Source organism: Acinonyx jubatus, chromosome B1 (assembly GCF_027475565.1).
Source record: "Acinonyx jubatus isolate Ajub_Pintada_27869175 chromosome B1, VMU_Ajub_asm_v1.0, whole genome shotgun sequence".
In the NCBI taxonomy this organism is placed as follows: Eukaryota; Metazoa; Chordata; class Mammalia; order Carnivora; family Felidae; genus Acinonyx; species Acinonyx jubatus.
In genome coordinates this window covers 180,476,974-180,489,851 of record NC_069382.1, presented here as the reverse complement: position 1 = coordinate 180,489,851, position 12,878 = coordinate 180,476,974, and the positions used below count along the sequence as shown (strand labels likewise).

General features: G+C 37.1%; 1 protein-coding gene across 7 annotated transcripts in view; it reads left to right on the top strand.

Annotated features, from left to right (window-relative positions):
- Positions 1-12,878, top strand: part of RBPJ (recombination signal binding protein for immunoglobulin kappa J region) — a 215,287-nt gene that overhangs the window by 189,861 nt on the left and 12,548 nt on the right. For all 7 annotated transcript variants that reach the window (XM_015072420.3, XM_015072417.3, XM_015072423.3 and 4 more), the window contains 2 exons: positions 6,267-6,432; positions 11,522-11,696. In XM_015072420.3, the coding sequence (XP_014927906.1) occupies positions 6,267-6,432; positions 11,522-11,696 (341 nt within the window). The remainder of the gene's footprint in view (positions 1-6,266; positions 6,433-11,521; positions 11,697-12,878) is intronic.

Below are 12,878 nucleotides of genomic sequence, written 5' to 3'. Positions count from 1 at the left end.
ATTAGGTTGAAGGGGATGACTGATATTTTAGAGTGTGTGAGGTAAAGGAAACCTTAGCATATGCATCAGAGAAGGGAATTATTAAAGTCCTCTAAATCTGAGCCAAGACGAAGGTGAAGCTATTTAACTGATAACTTTATCCTCAAATAGGATGAACAAATGCAAGTAATATTTAGGACTCATACTGCCAAAGTGTTCTTTTTTTTATCGTTATTCAGATTTACTACATTTCCGATTATTTTATCTTAATTGACTAATAAAATGTAATCATCTGATTTAGAATTAAATATGGGAAGAAGTTGGTATCTTCAGTTTGGGACATAGAAACCTAGTCAGTATAGTGGAACCCTCTTTTTTTAATGAAGTTGATACTGGATATTCTTTATACAAGTGAAATTGAGTGTATGTGCAGAGCATCGTCTGTTTTTTTGTTTTTGTTTTTGTTTTCCTAAGCAAAACAGAGCAAGTTAACACCCTCCATGCTTGTAAGTCGAAAGAAGGCCAGGCTTGCACCTCATCGTGAATCTGAAGAGGAAACACTTTCCCTTTATTCAGCTCCAATTATTAACAAGAGTATAACTGCCTTACAGATATTTTAAAATTTTAATCCTCAGAATAATCTTGTTAATCAGTACGCTATACTCCCCATTCTATGAGTGAGAAAACTAAAGATCAGAGACTTTAGATATGCCCAGGTTCATCTTAGTTTAGGAATTGATGGAGCCAGGATTGGAACCCTGGAACTATAACTCCCAAATTTCGTATCCTCTCCATCGCCCTAATGTTCATAGCTTTCCATTTTGTGTTTGAGTGTTGCTCGCGCGCACAGTAGGGCTTAAAGATAGACGGAGGAGGTAAAGATGCCTATAGAACGTCAACTGTGAACTTTGCCTAGGATTGTCCCTTCACCATTAGCGAAGCTGGGCTGGATCTGATGGAAGTAGGAATAGACGTGTTTATTGCAGCGATGCTGTTCTCTCTCTGGATTTTTGAAGGTGCATTTTGGTACAACTGGATTCATTCATTAATTCATTTATTCTTTATTTTGGTTAGGAAATTAGGTGCCATGGTACTTTGCAAAAGGATCTTTAAAGTCACTGTGTCTTTTAAGGCCAGATAACTGAGGCCATGAGGGGAAAGCAGAAAGGAGTCCAAATAAGGTTCCTGTTTGTTAGTCACTATCAAAAATAAGTGAATACAAAATGATAGTGGCTTCTCAGGTTGGTGATTTAAAGGTTACCCTGTGTGTGGTTGCCTTCATCTTCAGCTCTTCTCTGTTTGGGTATGTCCTGGCCAGGCTAAAACACCAGGTAAAGGAAAGCCTCAAGAATCTAAGCTTCTAGCCTCCAAAGAATGAAGAAGAAAAAATGACGGAAAAGCCTGAGTCCTGTATTTTTCTTTCCTGTATTTTTTACATATTTGTATTATTACATTTTCAGAGTAGACATGTGTTAGTACTAGCTTTACAACAAAGGTGGAAACCTATTAAAGTTACTTGATTTTTAAAAAGGATTATTAGTAGTAAGGCACTGCTCGTGTAGTGCAGCCTCCTGGACGACTGGCAAGCCAGTCTGGCCCCTTACGCATTGGTGGAGAGTAGAGTGGAAAGGGTAAAAGATCTGTCTTCTTTCTTGTTGATACAGATTCAGGCCTTTCTGAGAAGCTGCCAAGGCCTAAGGCGTGAGGTCACCTGGGGACATGACTACAGTCTTCTTGGCACTTAAATAACTATAGCAAATGATGCTAGAAATATTTGGTCAGGAAAATTTATCCTAAAATTTTGAGTTGTTCTTGGTATTAGAACTTTGTACCTAATAACATTTTTTTTTTTTTGGACATCTGGTATCCCACTGATGTTAATGATTAGTTTTACTTTTTCATTAAAGAAGATTATTCCAGGTTGAAAAATAAGCTTTTAAAAGGATTGTTTTGTTTAGAGGAAAATTTTCGTTAAAGATAGGGAAATTACTTTTGACATGTTAGTATTCCTTCAACTTCGTGTCAAGGGAAGTCATTAAACAGTACTGAAGGTGATAATGATGTTGTTGAGACAACAGTAAAGCCATTTAAACAATTAGATGATGCTTCTGAAGTCATACTGAGAATGTGTGTTAATAGAGGTAACTGAGGTGTGCAAAAAGTTTCTATTTGGTGCTTTTGGATTGGATAATCCTCAAAGGATCATGATTCTGCAAAGGTAGTCAGATAATGTAAATGACGCGTTTGGATTTGGTCTAACCTAACCTATTTTATATATTGGGCTGAATAAAAAGTCTTCTTTGAATCTGTAAGGTATTTTCCAGACCTCATCTCAGGGTTTGAGGAAAAAGTTGTTGAATCATCCTCTGAAAATAAAGACTAATTGTTTGAACTAGGAAATGAGTAAAATTGTAAATGTGTGTATATTGCCACCAAGTGGCAGAAAAAAAAGCATTGTTTGTCACAGTTGCTAGATATAGCCATGGGAAATATTAGAAAATAAAGGCACATTGTTTCATTGCATATTCTTTTACGGCAGCTGTTAAACTGTGAGCTGGCCACTTGTTGGTCAGACTTTTCACTGAGTATTTGGTACATATTGGCCAACTGTCCAAATTTAAAAATCACTGATTGCACATGGCATTATAAGGTGTATTTTAATTTTTCTTCTGCTAATTAGGTAGCCTTTTTAAATCCTCACTCCCTTTAATTTCCTTTTTTTTAATCTGCTCTTTTTTGTATGTATGCTTATCTTCTATTTGATTATGCTGCTACTGAAGTCTGTGGAAATGCAAACCTGATTCATTAACTATTTCTTAGGGAGTGCCAGTATTGGGATATTTAAGATATGATTTAATCAGCACATTGTATAGAAATAGTCTCAATGGTTAGATTGTATGGGATTTGCTGTTTTCTTGCATCACAACTTCTTTGAAGTGTTGTAGAGTTGACTAAAAAACAAGGCTAGTTCTGAGGCATTTGTGAAGATTCGTCTTCATTTTTCTTATTACATGATTTGGAAAGCACTTTCAGTATAAAGTCTTGGTCCGTGTTTTAAGTGATAAAGAATTGCTTGCCAACCTAATTTTATACCTTGTTTCATGCCATTTTATCCCAGTACTCTTGAGAAAACGAGCACTACCCAATCTTGTAGTTTTAGTCTTCTTTATAGTTTTTCAGATGTGAAATAAAAGTGTCTTTTATTAAAACTTGTTGAAATTTGACTCCCGCATCTGGTATACTCCACTAAAGCATGGCTCTTTGAATTTTATAGCTAGTATACCAGCTTATTAAGGAATCTTAATACCAGTGTTCAATAAAAAACACTCATGGGAGACAAGTGTCCAAAATTGATGCCTTCTCAACCTCCCAGTAGTATGCCAGCTAGGTATTTGAGTCTGTGCCACGGTAAGCATTGGGTGGCTCCCAGCATTAGAGGCCAGAAAGATCCTGGGGGTAGACTTGAATTGAGCCAACTCCAGAACTAGCCCGGCTAATCCAGGCATCCCTCCAAACTTGGAGTGACCTGGAGCTGAGCCCACTACCTCGGCTGTGACCTCTGTGTCCATGGTCACAGTGAGAGTATGCAGGCATGAAAGCTGCTCTGCTTCCTTTTTACCGGTTTAAATAAATCTGAAAAGCCTCCAGGGCTTCCCTCCTTACTCAGCTTGACCCCTAGGTCCTGCTTGGTCCACTTCCCTATTATCTAGGCTTCATCTGTTCTCAACTCCAGCCACACTGGAGTGGTCTGTGTTTGTTTTGACACAGACCATTTTGGTCCTTCCTACTTGCTTTTCCCTCAGCCACCCATGGCTTTAGGTTGTGACTCAACATCACCTTTTAAAGGAAGCTTTCTCTGGCCACTCTGGTCTTATATAAGCCATTTTACTCATTTATGAGTAAAATGTTTTCTAAACTTTATGAGTAAAGTGTTTTTTTGTTTTTTTGTTTTGTTTCTTTTTTTTAAATTAGCTGTCTCTCCTATTAGAGTTCGTGAATTCCATCAGGACAGGAATATTTGCCTTTTTTTTTTTTTTAACTACTATATTCCTAATGCCTGCGACACTACACTAGGGGTTCAGACTAGGGGTATAATAATTTAATGAATTGATGAATATTAAATACACCTAGCTCACTTCTTACAAATTAATTAAAGTAGTTTTTAGTTAGAATTGAGCAAAAAGTAGGTGTTATACAAGTTTGATTCAATTCAGTAAATATTGTAGTTGGATGCTGGGGGCTGGGGGGGAAGCAAACAAGAAGTAGATACTAACTACCTTTAGGAAGAGCTGAAGCCAAATCCAGCCTGGTGTTGTCTGTGTCACATACATATGCACAAATAGGTATGTGGGCACATTTTTTTTTAAAGTCTGCTATTGTTGGCCTCCAAGGTGTTAAAAGCATAAATATTTGCTAACTTTGAAAGTTAGAAATCCCATATAAAGTTTGGCTTCAAACGTTTGTGGAACAATTGGAGGATGTAACCGACACTAGGCCCACGTGGCCGTAGTTCAGCAAAGTGATCGAGTGGGTGTGTAGCCACAGGCTCGCTATTCTCTGTTGTGCCATGTCATCGGAGTCACAAACCAGTGGCTGATTGTCATTGCATTTAAGCCCTTCTTTCTCTTACAGTGGGCTTACAAGAGTTAAGAAGAATGCTCCTTTACTCATAACTGTATAAAAAGCAAGAATTACCATGAGGGCTGTGTGTTTCAAGAAAGAAGAGGGAACCTACTTCTTTGAATAATTAAAGGATATTCTTCCTTATTTATTGTGCACCTGGTTCACCCACTAAATTACTTACCTGGTGACTCTTTGAGTTTACTTAGCTACTATTTGTGGTAGATATTTGAGTTTTCAGGCTCCTTGATGAGACATGGTGTCACTATTGAGCAAAAGCAAATTACCCTGTATACAAGGACTGGACTGATGGTCTGAATTATAAAATGTGGGGCTTGAACTAGGCTTTGAAACTGATATTTTTTAATTGTCAAGGAAAAGATAGCAGTTGACTCTTGCAGTACACGGGTTTGATCTGCATGAGTCTACTTATGTTCAGATTTTTTTTCAGTTAATACAGTATAGTATTATAAATGTATTTTTTCTTCCTTATGATTTTCTTAGCAATATTTTCTTTAGCTTACTTTCTTGTAAGAATATAGTATGTAATACATATAACATACAAAATACGTGTTGACTGTTTATGTTAATGATAAGGCTTTCTGGTCAACAATAGGCTATTAGTTAAGTTTGGGAGAGTCAAATTTAGACATGGATTTTTGACTGCACAGGGATTTGGCACCCTTCACCCCCACATTGTTCAAGGGTCAACTGTATAAGGAAGTTATTCTAGGTGGGAAGAATTTTTGAGGGCAGGTTTTTGGCAACTAGCAAGACAAATCTGTGATCTGTGAGTTGAAAGGGTGCAGTGGATTGTTCTCTCAGACATCCATTTGTCCGGGGTGTCATATACATAAAACACAGAAATCTGCTTACCCATTTGCTTTTAATTCTTCTACTTTTGTTAATATTTTGAAAGTTCCTCCTTTGGATATTGCTCTAATTCTATTTTCCAGGTTAATTACCAAATAAATTCAGTGTAATAGCCATAGCAATAATGTCATTAATTAGTATATCATTTTGAGTAGATCTTAATAACTGCAGATTCTACGATGGCATATTATTTTTTGTAACCTGTTAGACATCATTGGATTTACTGAACTCCAATAGTTCAGAACTCTGAGCTGTGTGAAAATTTAAAGGGAGACTCCATCCTCTAAAAAGTATCTGTCTAATCTTGGAGTGCCTGGATGGCTCAGTTGGTTGAACGTCCAACTTTGGCTCAGGTCATGATCTCATGGTTCATGAGTTCAAGCCCTATGTCGGGCTCGGTGCTGACAGCTCAGAGCCTGCAGCCTGCTTCGGATTCTGTGTCTCCCTCTCTCTGTCTCTGCCCCTCCCCGACGCGCGCTCTCTCTCTCTCTCTCTCTCTCTCTCAAAAATAAATGAACATTAAAAACTAATAAAAATAAAAAGTATCTAATCTTATTGAATGCATAATTCCAGTATAGATGAATCTTCCCCAAACAAATGTAGTCTTTGTGGAAGCCTTGATTTCTGTGCTATGGACATGATTAATTGGCATGACAAAAGGCTTGACTTAGTATAGTTCAGTATAATTTTATATTCATATGTTCAAAGAAAGGTAATGCTTTCTTGAATCTAATTGCATTGTTTGGTTTTGTATTTGTGTGTGTGTGTGTGTGTGTGTTTCTACCATTGTTTAGGTTTTTTTGCCCTCCTCCTTGTGTGTATCTTATGGGCAGTGGATGGAAGAAAAAAAAAGAACAAATGGAACGTGATGGTTGTTCTGAACAAGAGTCTCAACCATGTGCATTTATTGGAATAGGAAATAGTGACCAAGAAATGCAGCAGCTGAACTTGGAAGGAAAGGTAAATTAAACTCTGTTGGTTCTCCTAAAAGGGCACCCTGGTACCCTATTAGCATGCAGTTTCCTTATTTATTTTTGTGGTGATGATTTTTTTTTTTCTTTTATGGCTTTTGGTAGCAATTTTCTGAACACACCCTCCCTGGTCCATCCCTCAGAGAGAAACTTCTTAAATAGTTGCAGTCTAGTCACAAGCTGTTGACATCTAAAGGTGGCTTGTTAACAGTTTTAACAGTCTGAATCAGATTGCCATTGGAAGCCAGTAATAAACTTAAGAGGCTAATCCCTCATGTGTCTGACAGGGGGGCATGATACTCAAGTAACAGTGAACGCGTATAGCTCAGTCATGTTTTACGCTGTCTCTTAATCTTAGTCTTAATCTTAATCTTAGTCTTACACTAGAAACAAAGTGACACAGATAAATTCTTAGAAGGATTTACCTGGGCTAGAAAGACCTTAAATGTTTTACGTAGCTTCTCTGTGAAGCAAAACTATGCTATAGACAAAAACAGCCACAATTAGCTTCACTCAAACTTTTAGGGATTTTCTGTGATTAATTTGCTAAGGAATGAAATTTAAGTATTAGTTTTGCTAATTGTGTTTTATGAAATTATGAAGCAATCATTTCACTTTATACGTTTAGTATTCAAAAATAGTTCTTAATGACTTAGCATTTAACTATTATTTTATTTTCCCTTGATATTAAAATCTGGAAAATGGTTAGTTCTCAACAACCACGTGAATATCCTTTAAAATAGCGTATGAAAAGCTGTTTCCTCATTCAGTAAATCTTCAGTGAATATCTTCGTGTTTGCTGTGTTGTAGCTGGCAGTACAGATGGGGGCTGCAGAGTGACATTGAAGGTGATGAGCTAGGAGATTTGTACATTTCGATTCAGTTTTAGCCATTTTATAGCTAATACGGAGCATGAGCACTAAGAAGCCTTAATATCAACCTTCTTCAGATATTTTTATGAATGACATTTGTATCCTTAAAATGTTTATTGGTAAGACTTATCAACTATGTATTTTTAATTAAGTTTGCAGTAAAACTTATTATAATAAAAGTGGTTTCATCTTAAAAGAAAATACAGCAGCAAGAAATATTTCTAAATTATGACCCTACAACTGGAGTAAAGGATGTATTTAAGTGATAGGGTGATCTGATGGGCCTTAGCTGTGTCTCCTCTATTTTCCTTTACGTAGAAAGTCTCAGAGTTGTAGGTCTCCAAGGTGTACATTTAGATACTTGGTACTATGAAATGAGTACTTAAATAGGTAGTGAGAAGCCAGGGATTGTAGCTACCAGGGTGTATAATTGTTAACTGAATTTCTTTGCCTACTTTAACCAATTCCAGCTTCCAGCATTTTAAGGGAAATAATACCAAACAAACAGCATCCTCACTTGCCTGTATCAGCATCGTGGCTTAGTATACCTTTCTTCAACTTACACCATTATATTCTTTCCCTAAGCCCTAAAGATTCACAGAAGAAAAGAATACCTGAAAGCTTGAGCATTAACTAGTATTTAAAACATCTAATGGGTTATATTTAAAACATATAATGTCTGTAAGCCAAAGCTATTAATATTAGTTTTCATGAAAAATGCTATCAGAGAAGTCTTACTTACTTTATATAAAGGAAGACTTGTCGGGAGTCAGCAGAAGGCATTCCAGGTGGAACAGGAACATCATAGGTGCTTGGAGCCTAAAGGCGTGTGTAATATAGTTGAGCCTAGGAAGGCAAAGATGTCCTGAGTAGTGACATGCTGAACCTCAGAAAAGGGACCCTTTGCTCCCACCTGTCTCTCTTAACCTCCATTCACTTAAGGTAACACTGTTTTCTTTTAGTAGCCTCCTCATTGAATGGTACAATTTAGTCATTATCGGAAAAGAAAGGCTATTTATTTTGCACTATTAGGTACTTATGCTTGATATTCATTACAATAAAGTTCTAATTTATGTGGCACTTCATATGGTCATGACATTTGACTCTATGTTGATAATATTTTGGATCTGAGATTTCACTTAACGATGTTTTTATTTGTTAAATACTCATTTTTCCTCAATTTTACATCTTACATAGTTGGAACTAGGTAAGCTATACAACATGAATTGATTCCCTACTTAGCCCACTTGTGTTTTTCTTACACTTAAAAGTTACATCCCCTACACCTCACTTGCTAGCACTTTTTCATTTCTATAATTCAGATTTTATGATGCGGACATTTCTACAGTACTTTTGCAGTGTTGTATTTGGTATTGCTTTCTCATTTGGGGGTACATTTTTTACTATGGCCTGAAGATCTTCAAGTTCTTAAGTTAAATTGTTCATTATTGATAGAAAGGTTTATTATATGCCATTTTCTATTCTAGAATTTTGTTAGCTAATCTAGCGTTTTGGTATGACAAATGTAACTTTAAATTTTATTTATTTTCTATTTTCTTAAAGCAATAGTACTTTTTCTGAGTGGTGACTTTTTCCTTTTTTTTTTTTTTTTTTTTTTACATTCATTTTTGAGAGACAGAGACAGAACGCGAGTGGGGAAGGAACAGAGGGAGAGGGAGACACAGAATCTGAAGCAGGCTCCAGGCTCTGAGCTGTCAGCATAGAACCTGATACAGGGCTTGAACCCATGAACCGCAAGATCATGACCCGAGTATGAAGTTGGATGCTCAACCGACTGAGCCACCTAGGCGCCCCCCCTTTTTTTTTTAAATGGAATTTGAGTTTGTAGTCAGTGGTCTTAGTTTTTTAAAAAATAATAATTCTAATAAAGTTATCCCAGGGGCATCTGGGTGGCTCAGTTGCTTAAACGTCTGACTCCACCTCAGCTCAGCTTGATCTCAGGGTTGTGAGTTCAAGCCCCATGTTGGGCTCCGTGCTGGGCGTGAAGACTACTTTAAAAAAAAAAAAAAAAGTCCTAGCCATGATTATTTTCTTGTGGATTCAGACTACTCACTTTTATAAAAATAGGGATACATTTTCCTTTTTTTCCCAGAGATATGTGTGTTTGCCTTTTCCAGACAAAAATTTGTGTGAAAGGTTTTTGCCTATGAGAATTTTCTTTTAGATACACATTTCGTTTTGTTCCTTGTAACCGTCTGCGTTAGTATATCGATACCCATTTTCCTAGACTTTATGGTGCAGAACAGTTCCATCAGTTTAGGCTTAATTTGACCTTCAGTGCTTTTTGATGTATGGAAGACCTGTCACTCCCGCCATAGCATCTCTGAGCTTGGAGATCCTTGGGTAGAAGGAGCTGTGTGAGTACGAAGAACTGTTGTTTTTATTTTTCTTATTACTGTTATTAGCTTTATCTTAATTTTATCTTCTGTCGAACAAAGCTCCTCAAAGCTTTTACCACATTTTTGAATTTGTGAAGACCTAATGAAGTGTAAAATACTCACAGTGGCACCTACATCGTCTTACATAACTTTGCTATGAGAAATGAAATAAACCCTGGCATTATTTTTGTTGTGCTAAAATTACACATGATTAAAATTTAAAAAGTTAAAAACTTAGAGTACATTAGCTGTTTCCTAAACGAGTGGCATTTTTCCTGATTTTTAAAAGAAACACACAACAGAGGTAGTCAAGGAAACTTGTGTAGCCTAATTACAAGGTAGAGAATTGATCTTCTAAAAAATATAATTTAGATATTTTAAATACTTAAGCTGTGTTTGAGCATTATTTACCCAATCTGGAAAAGGAGATCAATAATTTAGGGGCGCCTGGGTGGCTCCGTTGGTTAAGTGTCCGACTTCGGCTCGGGTCATGATCTCGCGGTCCGTGGCTTCGAGCCCCGCGTCGGGCTCTGTGCTCACAGCTCAGAGCCTGAAGCCTGCTTTGGATTTTGTGTCTCCCTCTCTTTCTGCCCCTCCCCTGCTCACACTCTTTCTCTCTCTCAAAAATAAATGAACATTTAAAAAAAATAATATAGTTCCTTCCCTAATTCATAGGGATCAGGGGAATAGGAATGATAATAGGATTGTCATATGTATTTGAGATAGTTGCTGCTACTTTGTGAGTGCTGTAACTCTTGAATGCTATCTTTTCAGGTACCAGAATTTATTTTCTGGTCGACTGGCATTATACCTTGCTATGTTTATCTTCTCTATTACCTTTCAATCCAGTTGCATATTTTTTTTTATTTTTAAGTAAGCACAACCCCCAATGTAGGACTTGAACTCACAACCCTGAGATCAAGAATCATATGCTCCATTGATTAAGCCAAACGGGGGCCCCTCAATCAGTTCTTTTGATGATATAATATGAATTATCCCATTTGGCAAAGTTTACCATTTTTTATGAAGAGTTCTTTAAAGTATACTCCTAACCTTCTCTGGCATAAAATATTTTATAATTCTCCAGTTACTCTAACTTTGTTTTTATCAGACTTATAGGTGGTTCTGTAGTGTTCATCCATGTAAAGAAAAACTGTGCACTGTTTTGAAAAGGATCACTGCTAAAAATCTTATGCAGATTCAGTTGAATTCTGATAGCTTTATTTATTTTGTTTCATTGCAGAAATACAGTCATGGGCTTTTTTTGAACTGTAAAATTCTGTGTTTTTTTTTTTAATGTTTATTTGTTTATTTCTGAGAAGGAGAGAAAGAGAGAGCAGAAGTGGGGGAGGGGCAGAGAGGGAGAGAGAGGGAGAGAGAGAACCCCAAGCAGGATTCTGTCAGCACAGAGCCTGACGCAGGGCTCGAGCTCATTAACCTTGAGATCAGGACCTGAGTCAGGATCAAGGGTCACACATTTAACTAACTGAGCTACCAGGTGCCCTGTTAAGTTCTATTTTTAAAAAATTACTGTTATAGCATTTATAATTCTTTTATGTTGGTATAGAGCTATATAAAATAAGAAAAACTGTGTTTTAAAATGGATAAAATGGATCGTAATGTAGTATTTCATAGACTTGATAAGACTGTCCTTTGTCTTCCAGGATCAATGTCAGTAATTGTTACAATTGGTTTTTTCAGCTATTCATCTAATTCATTCATCAAAAACCTAGCCATGGCTGTACTGAGTTGTAAGTACATAACCAGCAAACTTTTGCTGCTATTGAAACTTCCCTTTTTTTCACAGAACTATTGCACAGCCAAAACTTTGTACATATCTGACTCAGACAAGAGAAAGCACTTCATGTTGTCTGTAAAGATGTTCTATGGCAACAGTGATGATATTGGTGTGTTCCTCAGCAAGCGGATAAAAGTCATCTCCAAACCTTCCAAAAAGAAGCAGTCATTGAAGAATGCTGACTGTACGTATCCTTGAGTTTTCTTTTTTGTCACCAATTCCCCTGATGGATTAATAAGACAAATTCAACTATTTTTTTAACTGAAAATTGCTTTTTGATAGCAAATTCATTTGTTAGTAATGGTTTTGTGGCCCTCCACTTAATCTGAAACTGTCACATGTATTATTGCCATTTTATGGTCATCTTGTTTTTTCTTTGAAATGGACAATGCCCGGTCTACGGAGATGGTTCCCAGCCAGAGTTGCTTCTGCAGTGTTCCCCAGAGGCATATGGGAAGTGGGAATTTATTCCTTGTGCTGTCAGTGACCACAGGGAGTGCTGATGGCATTGGGTGCATCAGACAGTGACGCTAAAAGTCCTCGTTCTCATTCCACAGAGAATTGATCCCCCAAGAACATCAAAAGCTCCTCTTTGAGAAGCACTGTTATCAAATGGGCTGTGGAAGTCCTTCCTGAAAACCTAAACAAAATTTTTAACACAGTTGCTCTGGCAAAGACTGCTGCCTCATGAGCAGATTTTTAGACTACCAAATACCAAAGATAAACGCTGTCTGACTGAGTTACACATTGCAACCCCTGCACCCAATTTTCTTTTTCTTTTTTTTTAACTCTTTATTATGAAAATTTTCAAACTTACCTAAAAGGGGGAGACTTGTGTAAGGTGACCGGCCCCCTGGCCTCAACAGGTTTTGCCAGTTCTGTTTCATTTTTTCCATGGTCCTTCCTCCTCTGACTTCTGGAATATTTTAATGGAAATCTCAGGTGACCTGTTCTTTCAACCATCATTTCTGGAGTAGTGGTGCCTAAAAGTATTGACCGTAGTGCTTTAATGCCATCTAAAAACCAGTCCGTGTGCAGACTTATTACATGGTCTCTGAAGTGTTATTTTACAGTTGTGTGTGTGTGTGTGTGTGTGTGTTTCTTAGCAGTTGGCCTGTTCAAACTTGGATCCAAATACGGCCCATACATTTTAACCTATAATAGTGTGTTCTCTCCCCCTCTAATCTTTCCATGTCATTTGCTGAAGAAACTGGGTAATTTTTCCTTTGGAATTTCCATGTTCCGGATCTGGCTGATTACTTGTGCCTCTGTCTCTCATATTTTCCATAAACTGGTGGTTAGACCTAAAGACGTATTTTAGAATTAGCTGGTCCTCTATATGTTTGTTTCCTTCTAATCAGAAGTC